Genomic DNA, 20,513 nt, shown 5'->3' on the forward strand with positions numbered 1-20,513 from the left:
ATGTATGAAGGAGAGGGCTGAGGGGCAGCAAGGAGAGGCAGTGGGTAAGTTTTTCAAATGACCAAAGAGTTGCTAAGAAAGCCAGCATACCCTAAAAGGGGGAAAATGAAGGAAAGCTATCGAAGTTCAAAAAACTGCTTTAGATGAGCAAGTCTCTGGTTCTGAATTACAGAAGCTGGGTGTAAAGTGAGAATGAGGTCCAGGGGAACTGCCCAGCTGAGCCACAGGCCAGGGATAGCACTGTCACTGGAGGCTAAGAAACAGGGCCCCCAGGATGGCAGCTAGAAATTCTCAGCATGCCAAAATGAGCCGCAAAGAAACAACTAGCAGTTTCCATCAACTGGCTGCTCTTAATACCTCTGTGGTGCAGGCTTTCTTATCCCCATTTTTCAGATAAGGAAAACTGAGGCTGAGGCTTAAACAATCTGCCAGGCAAAGTGAGTAACCAGGCCAGATTCACGCCCAGGCCTGGGTCAAGGATGCCAGCTCTTTCCAGGCCCCTGGCCATGCTTCCAGGAGGCATTGGCCTGGGGCCAGGATGGGCAATGCGGGGCTGGGTCCTTGGAAGGTTCCCAGAGCTCTTTACCTCGCACTTCTCCACGACTGGCTGCTGCCCGCACTCGGAGCTGTTGCCTGCCACGATGCCGGCGCGAAGATTCTCACTGTCGCCGGTGCCCTCCTCCATGGAGTAGGTCTTAGAGTGGTTGCCACGCCGGTGGGATGGGCTGCGGCCCTGGGCCAAGCTGAGCTGCCGGCGGAGGGCACGGTTCTCCTCCTCCACCTCGCGCACGCGCACCTCCAGGCTCTCGCGCTCCCGCTGGCTGGACGCAGTGTACCGGGGGCTGTGCGGCTGGGCCTCCAGTGGGGACAGAGACACCGGCTTCCCATCTGTGGGCAAGATGGGAACAGTTAAGGTCGAGGAAAACACGTGCCCGAGACATCCAGATTCCTTGCACAGTCCCACTGAGAAGGGAAAGCAGGTGGAAAGTGAGTTACACATGTATGCATCCAGAGTGAACTGGGAACAGAGTTGAAAACAGAATGAGTTGCCATGAGGGTAAAAAACTAACATGCTGCTTAACTATTTACAATCGCCAAGACCAGAGTCCATTGACAGGATAAAGCTGTGGTATATACCCTTGGGAACATTACTCAGCCATGGAAAGAAAGAGAGAATGCCATTTGCAGCAACATGGACGGACCTGGATATTATCATACTAAGTCAAAAGCAAATATCATATGATATCTACTATATGTGGAATCTAAAATATGATACAAACGAACTTATTTATGAAACACAAAGAGATTCAAGAGGCTTAGAAAACAAACTTTGGTTATGAAAAGGGATATGGAGAGTAAATTAGGAGTTTGGGATTGGAACATTCAAACTACAATATATAAAATAAACAAGGTCTTATTGTATGGCATGGGGAGCTATATACAAAATCCTGTAATAAACCATAATGGAAAAGAATATGAAAAAGAATATGTATATATGTATAATTGATTCACTTTGTTGTACAGCAGAAACACAATACTATAAATCAACTATACTTCAGTTAAAAAAAGAATAACTAACAGGCTGTTTAGAGAAGACAATTGTAATTTTCCTAATTAAATCCACTGTCTTCTTTTCCCTACTGGGCACATTTCCAGGTAGATATTCTCGTTAGCAATAAAATATGAATATGAAGGAGGCGGCGGTGGGAGGGAAGGAGAAGAATGGGGGTGGGTAGGAGGAAGTGGAGAAGAGCAAAAGGAAGAGAAGAAATAAAAAGGAGAAATATTAACTACTAAGTTTATTTAGTTCTTCCTATGTAAACTCCTATTCATCCTTCAAAACCCAGTTTCAGAAGCATCACCTCTCAAGGGAAGCCTTCTTCAATTTTCAGATAAAATATCTATCAGCATATTTCAACACAGCACTAAGACAAATATGTATCTATCATACTGGATTTGGTAAATTGTTTTACTAAATGTTTCCTTTGAAGATTGAGAGCTTAATAAGGATAAAAACTGGGTCTTACTTATCTTTGTGGTAACATTATATCTGATAAATGCTGGCATGGTGGATGCATCTGTCCATGCCAAGAGTAAAATAGTTAAGTGCAAAAACGAAGAAGGAAGTAGGAGCATAATCATGTAACTGAATGCCAGAAACAGTCTATACACTGTCAGAAACCATACACAGAGAGGGCAACTACATCTCTCAAAGTCACAGAAACGGAACACAGGGGGATCAGAATTTATACCAGGTTACTCTTGTCTCAGAGCCTGTGCAATCTCCACTTAAATGCAATTTCATAAAAGGCCACATAAAGAGCCATGGATTTAAAAATGAATACAAAAGCCCCTTCTCTAAGGATACTTAGCATAACTCCTTGTATACAGTAGGTGCTCAATGCAATCTTACTGTTGAGGAGCCGCAGGGACACAAGACACACCCCAAACTGTCCCATGCTGCAGAAATCCCGGGATCCAGCTACAACACAGCTGCCTCAGAGACAACCAAGCAAAAACCACGTCTCTAGAAAATTATCCTCTCTCAGCCGCCTGCTAAAAAAAAAAAAAAAATGCTCTTTTTTTTCCTCCCACTTGGAGTTTTTCTCCTTCCTGCCCAGACCCCACTGAGCTTGCAGACTGTCCCAGGGAGACTGTGTGACTCACAAAACTTGAGGATCAAAGACTGTGATGAATTACACCTTATGAGTTTCACCTGTGTTGCCTTGCCATGATGGCCTCTGCCCAGGGCCTTTTGATGTGTCTGTGGGTTTGCACAAACACAACTCCTTTTTTCCCTCTTAATCACCTCAGGGTAAAACACCTGAGCTCTGGGTCCTCTGCTATCCACACAGCAAATATGACTTGCTGAATTCCACTGCTCGGGACCGCAGATCAAAGGCCGAGGCAGAGTGTGTGGGGACATGAAATCACAGGTTGATTAGGACTGCATTGTTACCAAGCTCTCTGATTACAAGCTCGACCCAGGCTTTTGAAACCTGTCTCCTTGCTTGGTAAAACCAAATTAGTTTCACTGAAAACGAAGAAGAAAAGGTAGCAACAGCAATTGTGTTTTCTCAGCCAACATCGACCCTTCCAGCAGGGGTGAGGAAGATGACCACCTAGCTCCATCAGTGGGCAGGACAGTTAGGCTTTATACCTGCTATGGCTCTGTGTAGGGCTGGGTAGTTGACACTGGTAATGTCTTGGGTTATCACAGCACAAGCAGGTGGCCATTGGCGTTCCCATTACAGATGAGGGAACTGAGCCTCTAAAAGTTTAAGCCGTGTTCCCCTCGTGGTGACAGGAAACAAGGTCTCTGTGACTGCACGTGGCCGAGCTCCTGCATTTAGGCCCTGAATTGGAGGTATAGTTGTTCTGGTGTCTCAGGGGTCTTCTTTTTTCTGAAAGGACCTTAGCATATTTGGGGAGGAACCCAGGACGCTCTGAAAGCCCACCAGGATCCCAGAAGCTCCGGAAAAAAAAAAATATAACAAATGGAAACTCTAATAAATTTGTTCTTTAGAGGGATTAAATACTCTCAACTTTGGTTTTCCATTCTCTGAGAGTGGAAACCCTCACCCTGCAAGGGTGACAGGAAGTGTAAGACACTGAAATACCAACCATTTGGCCTCTCATTGGAAGGCATTTGGTGTCAATTAGTTCCCGCAACCCCTGTCCAAGGGGTGCACGTGATGTTATGGCCAAAATGAGCTGATGCTGTAAATTAGGGTGCTGAGGGCTCTCCATCTACTGAATACAGGCTGTTCTCTGAGTGGTCCTTGGGAGCAAGTGGCCAGCAAACTTTCACTTACTTTGATATGTGGCATCCCTGCACCTTCTTCCCTTCAGCCTTAGGCAGGTCAAATTTCATCCAGAGGCAAAAGAGAAAGGCAAACAGGGTTCCCATGGGGACGCGGTCACTTCCTCTAGCTCCTCTCCCCAAAGCTCCGCATTTTGCGTTATTTCTAATTCTTTGATTATGTGCTTGTAAAGACACAATTATGTAATCCCGAAGCAATTCTAAATCCAGGGTAGTGAGAATGCTCTCAGTAACCTGTGTCCATTTCCTGCTTTAAATCCCAGCTGGTTTTGACCAAACATAGCTCTCAAAGACTTGCAGGTGTTTTCTCTACCATAAAACTCCATAAATTTGTCATTGATGAAGTCACATAAAAATAATAAAGTAATAAAAGCCAGGCCTCAAGGAGGGAGGAGCTGATGTTAAAGCAACATGCTTGACTGTGCCCAGTGCCTGGCACCTAAGAAGGGCTCAGTAAACAGCAGGGAGGGAGATGGGAGGGAGATTCAAAAGGGAGGGGGTATATGTATACCTATGGCTGATTCATGTTGAGGTTTGACAGAAAACAAAATTCTGGAAAGCAATTATCCTTCAATTAAAAAATAAATTAAAAAAAAAGAATTGCTGGTTTGTGTGTTTGTCTGAACAGTGCACCACCTTGAGCAGGACCCTTCATCTTCCTCAGCTGGTTTTTCATTCTGACAGGGAGTGAGTGTCCCGGAGATGTGCTCCAATGCCCTTCTCAGCTCTAACTTCCCAGGAGCTCAAGTACAGATGGACCCTCCGTCTCTAACCCGGGCGACCCATCCAGTACTTCGTGGGCAGAAATCAAGACAGTGGGGCCCATTGCCCTGCCACTGCTCATTCCAGTTTTATTCAGCCTGACTCTGGCTTTTGTTCCTGGACTACTCTCCTCTCTGGCTCCTGCCCCTTTTGCTCCTGCTGCTCCTAGCCCTCTGGAGGTGGGGTGAGGAGAGAGTTAGGACAGTGCAAGCTCTGCTCTCTTAGAAGTGGTTTGAACATCTCTGTGATGCTTTCTGGGCCCTGGTCTCTCCCATCACATAGGACTTTTTGGCCTATGGAAACTACTGTACCCACAGCAATTATTTGTCATGCTGGCAGTGGTGAAGCTTTCCCCTCCAATCCAGCTTGGATAAAATTCCGGCCCAATACACATGCCGAGCACATAGCCCACCCCACGTGCAACTCATCACCTGAATTCAACCAAGTAGTCTATACACTAGTCACCAAGATAGGTCCACTGGTGCCTGTGGTTCCACACCTGCAGATTCAACCAAGCAAGATACATATTTGTTGAAAAAAATCTGCACGTTGAGGCTCAGTGCAGTTCAAACCTGTGTCATTCAAGGATCAACTGTATTTACAAAGTGACCTCATTATAATCTGAATTGCTGGGGGAAGTGGGAGAGATAGCCAAGAAAAGCAAACAAATCACATCTATTCCTAAGAGCATAGCATTTGGAATAAGAAAAGGCTGAGTCTGTATTATGGTACTGTCACCTGTTTATAATTGTGTGTTAGTCACTCAGTCATGTTTAACTCTGTGTGATGCCATGGACTGCAGTCCACCCAGCACCTCTGTCACGGGATTTTGCCAGGCAAGAGTACTGGAGTGGGTTCCCCTTCAGGCAAAGTACTTACCTTCTGTGACTCCTTGTCCCCATATGTAAAATGGTGTGTGTGTGTGTGTGTGTGTGTGGTGTGTGTGTGTGGTGTGTGTGTGTGTGTGTGGTGTGTGTGGTGTGTGTGGTGTGTGTGTGTGTGGTGTGTGGTGTGTTTGTGTGTGGGTGTGTGTGGTGTGTGTGTGTGTGTGTGTGTGTGTGTGTGAAGCATATTACCCAGCATCAGGCCTATTCAGAGTAGACACTCAAGTTTCCCCTTTCTACCCACCCCACCAAATCTGGAGGCAGGACACAAGGACATGGTGAAGAGGACCCTTCATTTCTGAGCCCCCCTGACCTTTGCTTTTCTGTTACCTTTCCTTCCAGTTTTCTTTCTCTTTTTTGATCTACACTCAATTTGCACACAGAGAGCATCTTTATCACATAATGCCTATACGTTTTGCTCTACAGTGCAGCCCACTTTTAAAATGTCAAACAAGACATCATTTGAAATCTCACTTGACAACATCTTCCTTCTCCCTCCCAAACTTCTTAAAAAACATGAATTTATCACTGGATTTGAATCTCTGAATCCACTTGAGATGAATGTTCTGAATTAAGAATCAAAACATCTAAGATTCAGAACAAAAAAGGTAAATTGAAAATCAACCTCCGTGCAGTGCGGTGACAGAGATTAGGGACTTGGCATCCAGAACCTCCTAAGTGATGATCTGAATCAATTTGTGTGTGCTGAAATCTCTCTGGAGTGTTGGCATTTCACACCGTGATATCCATCATTGAAAATGGATAGATAGAACTGGGTGCTCATTAATGGAGGCAGGGCCCCTCAGCCCTGAGGCCATCCATGTTGGGGGCTCACACCAGCCCCTTCCAGAGGTGACACCCCTAGATCTTTCTAGGCAAGGACACCAGAGTCCCTGCACTCATCCTCAGATTTCATGAAGGCTGTCCCTGCCCACCCCACCCCACCCCAACTACATCATCCTACCCATGATGAAGACACCGCATCCCTAACCTTTATACAGCAAAATCCCCCTACATACAATCTGTTGCCAGGGCCTGCCAATTTTCCCTTCCTGATGTTTGAAGCACTTGTTTCTCATTCTATTTCAAACATTCCATCTCAAACCCAGCCTTTCAATGGTATCCTAAAACAGGGGTCAAACTTTTTCTATAAAAGCCCAGAGACTAAATATGTTTTACTTTGCAGGCCATGCAGTCTCGAATGCAAGGACTCAACTGGCATGGCAGCACAAAAGCAGACACAGAAATTCCTAATGAGTATGGCTGTGTTCCAACAAAACTTTATTTAAAACAACAAGTGCTGGGCCAGATTTGGCCTGCAAGCCCTAGCCTGGGCCATTGTTCTAGCACATTGGTCTCCTCGGTTTGTCTCCCCACTTCCAATCTCTCTCTGTTCCAGCCAGCCTTACTCACAGGTGCCAAGGATCATGTTCTTAATGAGAACTCTATTTCCGTCACATTTTGCAATTTGAAAAATGTACAGAAGCCACTCCGTCTGCTTCAACGTCATCAATCAAACACTTTGTCAGTTCCTATTGAGCACATGTCCTGTGCTTAGAGGCTGTGTCATTTCATTTTAATTCATATAACACTTTAAATGAAGTGGGTGTTCTCACTGTGTTAGACAAATGGGAAAAAGAAGAAGAAACAGGCTCATGATTTAACTTGTTCAATGGCATCCCAGCAACAAACAGCAAACGGAGCAATTTGAACCCAGGTTCATTGGCTCCAGATCAACTTCTCTATTTGCCCCAACCATAATGTTTCCTATTTGCCCCTCTCCAAACAAGTACAGTCTAGTTTGTTGTTTCTTCTGCTTCATCTCTTGGTCCCTTAGGCAAGTGGTTCTCAGTCTTGGCTACCATTACAATCCCTTGAGAAACAACAACAACAAAAACTCCCATATTAATTAGCTCAGAATCTCTGGAGATTAAGGTCTAGATATCAGAATTTTAAGAAGCACCACTCTCCTGGTTCTCCTGTGTAGCTGAGATTGAGAAATGCTGGTTTAGGAATTTCCCCCAGTTCTCAGGCTGAGATACCACAAGCCCCAGCCACCACTGTTTGCTCCTTAAAGCAAATTTAAGAAACTGGCTTAGATACAAAGAGGTCTTTAGCAGCACTGCTGCACTTAATTCTGGTGCTGCTCTAACTCAGGGCCCAGATTCTTTGTTTGAGTCTCTACTATATTCTTAGAAGCTCCCATCACGTAACCCAGGGAAACTTAATTTCCTTTATACCCTAGGCTACCCGGTGTTCTAGCTCCTCCAAGCTTGGGGCTGTTGCTGCTATCAATCCCCCTTCCTTCCAGGATGAGAGCTCTTCCCAAAGCAGGGCCCTATGACTGCAGCAGCCAGAAATTGCAGCTTCCCTGGTTCACCCAGACACCCATCTCTAAGACCAATAGGTCACTTCATTCCAATGACCTGTCCAACTCTTCACCTTCCACCTAAGGTTCTGCTCATTAGGGATGCATTTTGTAATTTTACAAAACACAATGCCCTTCTTTCAATCAACATAAAAACTTTACGTGCGTGCGTGCTAAGTCGCTTCAGTTGTTTGACTCTTTGCAACCCCAAGGACCATAGCCCTCCAGGCTCCTCTGTCCATGAGATTCTCTAAGCAAGAATACTGGAGTGGGATGCCATGCATCCTCCAGGGGTACTTCCCAACTCAGGGATGGAATCTGCATCTCCTACATCTTCCTGCATAGGCAGGTGGGTTCTTTACCACTAGGGCCACTTGGGAAGCTCAAAAACTTCACACCCTCCTTCAGTGCATTTTGAAATTGAAAAATAAATTAAACATTGTGGCCAAAGTCATTTTAGAAAAATTTAGAAATCTCAGTCCAACCTTGAAAGTTGCACGTTTTAGTGAAAGTCACTCTGTTGTGTCTGACTCTTTGTGACCCCATGGAATATACAGTCCATGGAATTCTCCGGGCCAGAATGCGGGAGTGGGTAGTTGTTTCCTTCTCCAGGGGATCTTCCTAACCCAGGGATAGAACCCAAGTCTCCCGCAGTGCAGGCAGATAAAACTGTTGTTAAATTTTAATCACTGGAGCCCCACGTGACAGTTGATTCTACTGATATGTCACAAGTCCAGGTATCACTAATTCTTGGTAGTTGATAGTTTCAGAGAAAGACGCAGGTCTGGGTGGAGCCATTTTCCCAAGTTCTGAACCTGTGGAATCTGACTCACCCAGAGAAGAAAAATGGGAGTGATGACATGAAAAGGCTGCTTACTTGTCATGGGATAAATAGGGTATGTTTTACCCCAAGATTCTCCAAAGTCATTTTCTGGAAGTCATGTTCAGCAACCAAAGCAAACTTGAGTTCCAGCAAAGACCCTGAAGATCATCTGGCAAAGATCAAACACAACAGTAAGGAAAGAGCGCCCCACACGCTTCTAAAAAGAATCTGCTTGTATATTTTGGAGATTAATTAATTCTTTATCAATTGTTTCATTTGCTAATAATTTATCCTATTCTGAGGGCTGAGTTTTCACCTTGCTTATAGTTTCCTCCGTGTGCAAAAGCTTTTAAGTTTGATTAGGTCCCATTTGTTTATTTTTATTGCCATTATTCTAGGAAGTGGGTCATAGAGGATCTTGCCATGGTGTATGTCAGAGAGTGTTCTGCCTATGTTTTCCTCTAAGAGTTTTATAGTTTCTGGTCTTATATTTAGGTCTTTAATCCACTTTGAGTTTATTTTTGTGTATGGTGTTAGGAGGTATTCTAATTCCATTCTTTTACACATAGTTGGCCAGTTTTCCCATCTCCAAAATATACAAGCAGCTCATGTGGCTCAATACCAGCAAAACAAACAACCCAATCAAAAAGTGGGCAGAAGATCTAAACAGACATTTCTCCAAAGAAGACAAAGAAGCCATTCTCCAAAGAAGATGGCTAATAAACACATGAAAAGATGCTCAACACTGCTCATTATTAGAGAAACGCAAATAAAAACTACAATGAGTTATCATCTCACACCAGTCAGAATGGCTATCATCAAAAAGTATACAGACAATAAATGCTAGAAAGGGTATGGAGAAAAGGGAACACTCTTAGATTGTTAGTGGAATGTAAATTGATACAGTCCCTATGGAGAACAGTATGGAGATTTCTTAAAAACTAGGAATAAAGCTACTATATGACCTAGTCATTCCGTTACTAGGCATATACCCCAAGAAACCAGAACTGACAAAGACACATATACCCCAATGTTCACTGCAGCACTATTTACAGTAGCTAGGACATGGAAGCAACCTAGATGTTTATCACTGGATGAATTGATAAGGAAGTTGTGGTACATATATACAATAGAACATTACTTAGCTACAAAAAGGAACACATTTGAATCAGTTTTAATGAGCTGGACGAACCTAGAGCCTGTTATTGTGAAGTAAGTCAAAAAGAGCAAGACAAATATCATATTAATGTATATATATATGGAATTTAGAAAGATAGCACTGATGATTCTACTTGAAGGGCAGCCAAGGAAACACAGACATTTTGGACACATTGGGGAAGGAGAGGGTGGGATGATATAAGAGAACAGCATTGAAACATATACATTATTGTATGTAAAACAGACAGCCAGAGTTTGTTGTATGATACAAGGAACCCAAAGCCAGTGCTCTTTGACAACCTAGAGGGGTGGAATGGGGACGGACGTGGGATAGGGGTTCAAGAGGGAGGGGACAATACATATAACTAATGCCAAATCATGTTGATGTATGGCAAAAACCATCACAATATTGTAAAGTAATTATCCTCTAATTAAAAAAAAAAATATATATATATATACACTATAAAGACAAAAAAAAGGCAGAAAAGAACTGCAACCAGGAGGCCAGGAAAAGTGGCCTAGATTCATCTCATCGTAATAGATTTTTCCTTCATGAAATTGTTTTCCAGAACCTTGTCTTAAACAGCTTCATTAAGTCAAGAAAATGAAGACATTTTTAGCACCAATTTGCTGTCTCCCTAGCTGGGTTTTGGCTCGAAGTGCTTAAAGGGATCCTAATAAGCAACAGTGTCAGTGGTTTGCCCCTTGAAACTTCAGGATCAATGATTTCAAAGCTTCAATTCCCCCCCCACACCCCAAACATCCTAAGTTCTGAAAGTCGGAGACAGTTGGTCTTTGAACCACTGTTCTTATAGAAGTGTAACTGAATCTTTCCGCTTCTAAATCTGGCCAATCTTATTTCTCTTTGATGTCCAAAGAATCTAAGTATTAACAGAAAGACTTTGTTGTTAGCATTGAAATCGTCACCAAACAAGACAAAGTATAATGTATTTAGAGCTCTATTTTTTATATAATTGCATGACATGGGGAGCAGAGTTGAGTTCTTAGACCACTTAGGTAGTTTAGAAAACAACTATTGGAGGTTAACAATACGGTGGATCCCAGAAAATGTGGTCTTTATTCCAATCTCAAGAATCAACCAGTGTGTGAGAGCAAAATAAATTCACATTCCCATCACCTTTGATCACTCTCTGCCCCCATTTAGTTCATTAACTTCAATCATGTGTTTCTTGCCCAGCCTCAAAGATGCCCAGCTTTACTGGTGATCTTCAATGGCTGTTTCCTGTTCTATAGTCCCTTGAGACATAGTTCATATACTTGCAATAGTTGGAAAAAGTTCCCTTAATTAGGAGAGACTTCAAAACCAGAAGCAAAACGAGGACAATGATTTTATCCTTTGCAAAGTGTGAAATGGACATGCCACCCCAAGTTACCAACCAACATGGCCTTTGATGAAATAATCAGACTCAGAAATATTCTAGAATTCTTCCTTGTAATTTCCTTCTTGGAAACACTCAAGATAAATGACTTCATATTTTTCCACTGATCTATTTTTTTTAACCTTAGCAATAAATGTGCTATTTTATATGAAATATTCATAGCCCTTATAAAATCCCACTAATATGTTCCAAGAGTAGCAAATCATATACATTGGAGAGAATCATATTTTATAGTAAACCATTCTTAATGAGGCTTACTTTTTTTTTTTTTTTTTTTGGTAACTAAAATCTTGTTCACATCAAGGAAGCTACATGGGATGAACTCTTCATCAAGGTTTTAAATTTTATATCCATCACACTAAGGATACTGAAAACTATTCTTTTCTAAAAATGTGAACTCATACTTGGCATAAGCCTCACATTGTCATTCTTGGTGGCCATTTTTATTCATCAGAAAACATTGAAAAATAATTTTAATGAGGAGTATTGACATGAATGTCTGGTTTGGATTATGGAGGGATAGAAGATTTCAGTGGCAGACAGCAGCTGCGTCAGGACTCAAGACAAATCTGCAAAGCCCTCACTCATCCATGCTGCTCCCTTCTCTTCCTCAGGGCTCTTTGTTGCTGTTGTTGTTTACTTGCTAAGTCGTGTCTGACTCTTTTGCGACCCCATGGACTATAGCCTGCCAGACTCTTCTGTCCATGGGGTTTTCCAGGCAAGAATACTGGAGTGGGTTGTCATTTCCTTCTTCAGGGCTTCTTCCCCACCCAGGGATCAAACCCATATTTCTTGCATTAGCCGGTGGGTTCTTTACCACTGAGCCACCAGCGAAACCCCCCTACCCCCAGGGCTCCTAGGTTATCTCATTTTAGAAGTGAAGTGTCAGAGCGGAATTCAGATCTAGGGAAAAGAGTCAAGGACTCTTGTAAAAAGGACTAAAAAGAACGATCGCCTTCTGGCACGCATGCATCCTTCACTGGACCGTGTCAGGCTTGAAGGACGGGGCTCCACTCATCTAGGGAAGAAGGGGACAAACAAACAGCACAGCTGGACTTGATATTCTCCTGGGTTTGGAGGCTGGCACATTCTCATGAATGTTCTGGGAGTGAAAAAGGAAAACTGAGTGCAAAACATGACTACAAGTTGAGACAGTGTTCTCCAAGCTCTATGTCAGTGACAGGGATCACTGTGCTTATCCGCCACGGCATCTGAAATGAGGCAGATGCCAATCTGAGCAAAGGCTCTTTCTCTGGGCTGCATGTAAGTAAGGGGAAAAACCCCATCTCCCACCTCTGGTATTTCAGGAGGTATTGTGTCAGTGAGGACTGGCTTGATCTGCATCACGTTTTCTGGGCCCTCTGACACACCTCATCTGCTCTACATTGAACTGGCTTTGAGACATAGCCACTGCTCTTCATGCAAACCTCATACAGAAAGCCCTGCCTCAGGAGAACCCAACTTGGCCTGCAGTGTTCATGATATAGTTAGACCTGATGAGATGCCGAAAAAAAGGAGTTGGGAAGCAGACCAGCAGAAAGAATTATCCAAGACAAGCAGGACTCTTGACGTCCATGGTTAAAGTCTGAAATGGTTATGGAGCCCACCACCAGCACCAGTAATGCCATAAAGAATATGCCTACATCTCTCCAAAGAAGACATACAGATGACCAAGAGGCACATGAGAAGATGCTCAACATCACTAATTATTAGAGAAATGCAAATCAAAACTGTTACTACAATTGAAGTATCATCCCCACACTGGTCAGAATGGCCATCATCAAAAAATCTATAAACAATAAATGCTGGAGACGGTGTGGAGAAAAGGGAAGCCTCTTGCACTGTTAGTGGGAATGTAAGTTGATATAGCTACTATGGAGAACAAAACAGAAGTTCCTTAAATAACTAAAATTAGAACTATCATAGGACCCAGGAATCCTACTTCTGGGTATATACCCTGAGAAAAACAGAATTCATAATGACACATTGTACCCCAATGTTCACTGCAGCACTATTTACAATAGCCAGGACAAGGAAGCAACCCAAATGTCCATCAACAGATGAATGGATAAAGAAGATGTGGTACATATACACAATGGGATATTACTCAATCATAAAAAGGCACAAAACTGGCTCATTTGCAGAGTTGTGGATGGACCTAGAATCTGTCATGCAGAGTGAAGTCAGAAAGAGAAAAAAAAGAAAAAAACAAATATTGTATATTAATACATGTATGTGGAATTTATAAAAATGCTACAGATGAACCTATTTCCAGGGCAGGAATAGAGATGAAGACACAGAAGGTGGACATGTGGACATGGGGAAAGGGTAGGGTGGGATGAATTGGGAGGTTGGGGTTGACATATACACATAACCATGTGTAAACAGCTGGTGGGAACCTGCTGTCTAGCACAGGGAGTTCAGCTTGGTACTCTGATGACCTAGGTGGTTGGGATAAGGGAGGCAGAGGGAGGCTCAAGAGGGAGGGGATAGATATAAAACACACAGCTGATTCACTTCATTGTACAGCAGAAACTGTAAAGCAATTATACTTCAATAATAAAAGAGACTATTTCTACACATTTCAAAGACCAGAGGAAGCGAGTATTTTTGTGAATGCGGTTGATTCTTTCAACAGCATCCCCTTCCTGTAAACTGCCACGTCACCTAAATCAATGTTACCAGCCTCGGCTCAATTGTAAATTAAAAACAAGAGAAAGCAAGCAAAAGCCTGCCTGAGCATCCCTTTGCCTATAAATGACTGCTCTGCTTTTCCTTCTCTCCTTTTCCTTTCTTCACAGTCTCCAATGCCCTCCTTATCAGTTTGACTTAAAGTTATACTCCAATTGCCATGAGCATCTATTAATATATGGAGACAAAATTTTTAAAAAGAAGAAGAAAAACCCTTATCATCCTTTTTTCACCCTTTTCTGACAAATCCAAACTATCCCTTGGGAGGAAATAAGAAATGAAGCATGAGGTTTTATCAGCATAGATTGGGGGCAGGGATAGATAGAAGATTTTTATCAGGAGTTCAGTTTGACAGAAATAGTATTTTATCAGGATGGGCACTTGGCAAAGATAAGACATTACCAAGAGCAAGATAGATGCTTGGGTAAAATATCGTGCTAATACCTATTAAGAAAAAGCTTCCATCTCTACTTTTGGCAGATTGTTATTTTCTCCCAAGTCCTACTCCAGAGGTAATAGAGATTTTTCTAGAAGGTGCTTCCAACCTTATCACAGAGGCAAAAAGAAAATGAAGGACTCTCAACTCAGCTCCACTAGGGGACAAAGCTAGGAGTTTCCTTGGCAAGTTCAAAGAAGCATGGGCTTGGGTGCAGGGAGCACCTAGAGAGGACCCAAGGGATACCTGGGTGGTGGTGGTCCAGGGCCAGACTGCAATTCCTGGCCACAGATAGAAGATCCCCTGGCAGGCCAGAGGCCCACCTGAGGCTGTACTAATGGGACTGACCTCAGAAGCCACGTCAAGATGGGATAATCGGAGAGGATCTATCAAGAGGAAATCCTTATTCATCGGGCTTTCTGGAACTGCTCTTGAAATCTCCTGCACTTTCTGACTCCATTTTCTGCCTGAAGTGTACCTCCAAGAACCAGGGATCTTCACTACCCAGTTATCTCCAAAGCCCTTACACATGGAAGCCCTGTGCTAAGATGCTGGCTGGCACCACTGGCAACTGGAATGAGCATTGTTTGTGCTGTTTCATTTGCAGGTCTTGTCACCTGGTGAATTACCATTGCCTCTCCAGTACCTGGTTCAAAAGTCCCTTCGAGGCAGCCTTATCCAATCTGCCCAGAGTGGGCTGGCTGCTCTGTTCCTCTCCCAGTAACTAGATTTCCTGGAACCCCCTACCATGGATCTAAGGTGAGGGGTCTTACTATATTTGTAGCAGCTGTCTGTGCAAACTGCTTGGCACTGGGACTCCCATCCCCTCAGCACCTGTTCAAGGCAGATACTGTGCCAGGGAAGGCAGGGATGACATCGCGCCACTTTAGTTTCCTGAATGTCCAGCAGCATGTCTGTAAGTGATAGGCATTCTTACATGCTCCCAACTGCGGAAAGATGACGACGACTGAGGAGTGAAGTGATGCCCCTCATCCAAAGAGAGCCTTTCCTGGGACGTCCCTGGTGGTCCAGTGGTTAAGACTCTGTGTTCCCAATGCAGGGGGCCCAGGTTGGATCCCTGGTCAAGGAATTAGATCCTACATGCCACAACTGAAGGTCTCGCGTGCCATACTAAGACCTGGTGCAGCCAAACGAAACAGCCAAACAGATTAGAGGCCTTCCTAAACCTTCTGCCCCCCACTTCAGTCAACAGCATTACTGCTATTCCCAGTGCAACAGGCCAAAAACCCAGGGCTCATCCCTGAATTTCTTCCCTCACTTCCCACACACGCTGTGTGAGCAATGTGTCGGAATGTTGACTCTGCCTTCAAAGTACATCCTGAATCCACAATCTGACCACCATCACCACGCAAGTCCCAGGCCCCACCATTTCCCACCTGGATTCATGCAACAGCCTCCTACCCAGCCACCCTGCTTCAGTCCACTCCCCACTTAGCAGCCGGAGGACACTTAAAAATGGTTCTCAGACCCTCTTAGCACCCTGTTCAAACCACCCCTCATATGGCTTCCCATTAAACCAGAGACAAAAGCCAAACACTTCACCATGGGTTACACGGTCCCACGAAACCTTGACCACAGTTATCTATCTGACCTTAGAAAGTTCCTCCACTCCCTCTGCAGCCACCTCACTGGCCTTCTAGGCGTTCTCGAATGTACCAAGCACTGTCTCACCTTGGGGCTTCTGCACCCGCTGTTGGCTTTCACACTCTGAACTAGGGAGCCTGCTTCATTACCAGTCCTTAGAGAAGAATCTGTGCACCAGCTCCTGAAGCCCCACCCCTGCCCATCTGTCAGCCCCAGTCTCTCTCACTCCATCTCTAGCTCTTCTTCTCTACATATCACAGCATTCTCCCCATGTAGACATTTCTTTGTTTCCTTCTTGTTGGCCTGTCTCTACCCCTAGAATACAAGTTCAGTGGTAGAAGGGTCTTTTGTGGATCTGTCTCAGCCACTATTATACCTCCAGAGTCTATAGAACCAAGCATGTAATAGGCTTGCAATCAAGATCTTCAATGACCAAGGCAAGGAATACAAGCAATTACTAGAATAGGTCAATGACAGTGATTGGGTTCCGAATGAGGATGACAATTCTGAGCACCCTTACTGACCACGCATGTTGGCTGAGTGAGTCTCAGACATTATCTTATTTAGGTCCTGAATCTCTGAAGAGGGTTTTATTGTTTCCATTTTAAAAAGGAAAAAGCAAGGGCTTGCTGAGCTGTAGTAACTTGCCAAGACTTTCTGCAAACAAAGGGATGAGGCTGAATTGACACCACACCACCTCCCCCACCACCCACCAAACCCCTGTTTTCATTTCACCTTCTGCCTCTAAATAGCTCTTTCCAGGAAATCAAGGTTGCATTCCCATGTGACAAGTGGGGACACCCTGCATGGCGTATACTTATGAGAGACAAGTAGCAGAACAGTTTCAGTAGCAATCAAGAAAGTAAAGAACTTCCTGCAAAAAGACAGATAGGAAGAAAATCCTCATAAAACCATTTCTAACAGCCCTCTGAACTCTGTTCAAACACAGCCAGAACACATGAGGCTGACAAAGCAACCCAACTACACTATCAGATGTCCTGGAGGACAAGCACATGCAGAAGAAAGAAAAGGGGAAGCAGAGAGGAAAATTCCTGGTATCTTGATCTCAGATATGCAGATGACACCACCCTTATGGCAGAAAGTGAAGAAGAACTAAAGAGCCTCTTGATGAAACTGAAAGAGGAGAGTGAAAAAGCTGGCTTAAAACATTCAGAAAACTAAGATCATGGCATCTGGTCCCATCACTTCATGGCAAATAGATGGGGAAACAATGGAAACAGTGACAGACTTTATTTTCTTGGGCTCCAAAATCACTGCAGATGGTGACTGTAGCCATGAAATTAAAAGACACTTGCTCCTTGGAAGAAATGCTATGACAACCTAGGCAGCATATTAAAAAGCAGAGACATTACTTTGCCGACAAAGGTCCACCTAGTCAAATCTATGGTTTTTCCAGTAGTCATGTATGGATGTGAGAGTTGGACCATAAAGAAAGCTGAGCGTTGAAGAATTGATGCTTTTGAACTGCGGTGTTGAAGAAGACTCTTGAGGGTCCCTTGGCCTGCAAGGAGATCCAACTGTTAGGTAGTTAGAATAGAAAACAGGAGTCTAAAATGGCGGTGGCTAAAAGACAAGGAAGGGAAAAGCCCAAGAAAATAGAACAAAGGAAGGTCAAAGGAAGGTCCGAGGACTGGAGTGAAGACCTCAGGAAGAACAAACAGCACTCCTGGCTAAGCCCAATTTACATAGGGCAGGCCCAGGGGAGGAAAAAAACATACAAGAGGAGGAGCCAAAGCCCCCACCCCCACCCCCGCCCCCCGCCCCCCGCCTTCTCTCTCTCCGCCCCCCAGCAGCGTGCTCCTCCACTCTCTTCTCTTCGCGTCTTTGGGTTGGCATGCCCTCACACTTCGAGGATGGATTCTCCTGCTATCTTCTAAATAAAATAGAGCTGTAACACTGATTTGTCTAAGAGCTATAACATGGTTTGTCCAAGACCCGAGAGCTATGACGCGCTGAGGGCTTTAATGTCTGTCGCTCCAAATCTTTGTTGTGACAAGACAGAACCAAGGAGAATACACTCGCCTGACACAACCATTCCATCCTAAAGGAAATCAGTCCTGAATTCATTGGAAGGACTGATGCTGAAGCTGAAACTCTAATACTTTGGCCACCTGTTGCAAAGAACTGACTCATTGGAAAATGGATGCTGGGAAAGACTGAAAGCAGGAGGAGAAGGGGACGACAGAGGATGAGATGGTTGGATGGCATCACTGACTTGATGGACATGAGTTTGGGTAAACTCGGGAGTTGGTGATGTACAGGGAGGCCTGGTGTACTGTAGTCCATGGGGTCTCAGAGTCAGACATGACTGAGCAGCTGAACTGACTGACTGATCTTGATCTCAGCATCCTGGGTGCCCTGCTGTGAAGTCCTCTTGTGTTATTTCACCATCAAATTTTGTATTTTAAATTTAAGTACATTTGACCTTGGGGGCTTCCCTGGTGGCTCAGACAATAAACAATCTGCCTGCAATGCAGGAGACCCAGGTTTGATCCCTGGGTGGGGAAGATCCCACGGAGAAGGGAATGGTTACCCATTCCAGTTTTCTTGCCTGGAAAGATAAGAGGAGCCAGGCGGGCTACAGTCCATGAGGTCGCAAAGAGTCAGACACGACTGAGTGACTAACACAGCTGACTTACAATGCTGTGTTAGTTTCTACTGTACAGCAAAGTGACTCACTTATACATGTATTTGCATTCTTTTATTAAAAAAAATAAACATTTATTTGACCACACTGGATCTTAGTTGCAGCATGTGGGATCTAGTTCCCTGATCAGGGATCAAATCCAGGCCCCCTGCATTGGGAGCCTGGAGTCTTAGCCATTGGATCACCAGGGAAATTCCTCTTTTTAATGTTCTTTTCCATTATAGTTTATCCCAGGACATTGAATATAGTTCCCTGTGTTACTGAGTAGGACCTTGCTGTCCATTGGTTCTATACATAATAGTTTGCATCTACTAACCTCAAACTCCCAGTTCATTCTTCCCAGTCCCCTTCCCCATCTTGGGTCCTTTTGAAAGAATGCCAGCCTTTTGGTCACCTAAGCTGGAGAGCTACTGTAGGAGTTAACACGAGGCCATTATTTGTGAAGCTGTAAGCAATCCCAAGGCTGTAAATAGAGATGGACCTATTTTGCCTTCCGTAGTCTATGCAACAGAGAGGAGGTGGGGGCAGAGGAAAGATACACACACGATGATAAAAGGGGTCAGGAAGGCTCAGCTGCCAGACTCCCACCAGACAGGAGAAGGGAAGAATGGGGGGAATCAGAACCTTTGTCTGCCATCAACAGAATATTCAGAGGCTGGTTGGAAGCAGCAGTCTCCAGGGGGACCTAGAAATGGTTAACTCACAGTTTCTCTCCTGATGAGTAGCTTCAGCTGCTCATCAATAGAATCTCCAGCTGATAATTATTAAGTGAAACTGGGGGCTTGTATTTGCATATGTAAAGCATACTTCCCTCTGAAGCCACAATGGGAGGGAGAAGCACTTCCTGATTGTGCAGCCCTGGGGAGGCTGGGGCCGGGCGGGGCTCCAGCCTGCTTTGTACGTGCTTCTCCATACTCATCAAGCCAGATACTCAGCAGAAATAAACCCCACATCTCAAAATGCGCCTTTGTCAAAATCCCCAGCTCGGATAAGAGACCTCCCTCTCAGCTCTGGTGAAGAGGCAGTCTACTGTGGTAGGTGTCTGTAAGGCCTGAGATTACCCAATCTGGTACATGTGGGCGGGCACACACACACACCTGGGTTATTGTACAGGATGATGGAGCGGTTATTAGTTTCTCCAAAAAGAAGGCTTTTATCCTCCTCACATATTTGACACTTTTCAATCTTGGCACCTGTCGATTAAGAAGCTTCAGCCCCAAAGAAGCAAGAAGGAAACGCAAACAGCATCAAATTCCAAGTATCTGATGGCTCATCTCTGTTATGACATTTATCTTGGCTTGCGAGGAGGAAAGAAGTTACTGAGCTTGTCTCTCCTCCCACGGGAAAAGATGGCACACAGAAAAAAGCCTTCATTCCCAGGAGTATAGCGAGGACACTGTCCTTAGCATGGCTTGAAAAATCAGGGACTTCAAAAGACCAATGTCATTTGCTGGGACATGACTGTAATAAGGAAACTGCCAGGATTGTCTAAATTGTGTAGGATGTCTAAGATGATACCCATGACATTCTAAAGACAGAAACAGACAACAGGATGAAGAAACAATATAAATGATTAACTCTGGGTCTTTCCATTCTGAGCTAAAGTCCATGATCCTCTTGGCACCTCAGTTGCCCCATCTGGAAAATGGGAGTAAAGATTCTGCAGGAATTCTTACATGAGGCCAACTACATTTTAATATAAGATCTATAAACATCTATGGAGAAGGCAATGGCACCCCACTCCAGTACTCTTGCCTGGAAAATCCCATGGACGGAGGAGCCTGGTAGGCTGCAGACCATGGGGTCGCGAAGAGTCGGACACGACTGAGTGACTTCACTTTCAGTTTTCCCTTTCATGCATTGGGGAAGGAAATGGCAACCCACTCCAGTGTTCT

General features: G+C 44.3%; 1 protein-coding gene across 2 annotated transcripts in view; it reads right to left on the reverse strand.

Annotated features, from left to right (window-relative positions):
* LARGE1 (LARGE xylosyl- and glucuronyltransferase 1) overlaps positions 1-20,513 on the reverse strand; it is a 613,949-nt gene that overhangs the window by 332,967 nt on the left and 260,469 nt on the right. For both annotated transcript variants that reach the window (XM_061417244.1, XM_061417245.1), the window contains exon 3: positions 587-888. In XM_061417244.1, coding sequence (XP_061273228.1) covers positions 587-888 — 302 coding nt within the window. The remainder of the gene's footprint in view (positions 1-586; positions 889-20,513) is intronic.

The sequence above is a fragment of the Bos javanicus genome, chromosome 5 (assembly GCF_032452875.1).
Source record: "Bos javanicus breed banteng chromosome 5, ARS-OSU_banteng_1.0, whole genome shotgun sequence".
In the NCBI taxonomy this organism is placed as follows: Eukaryota; Metazoa; Chordata; class Mammalia; order Artiodactyla; family Bovidae; genus Bos; species Bos javanicus.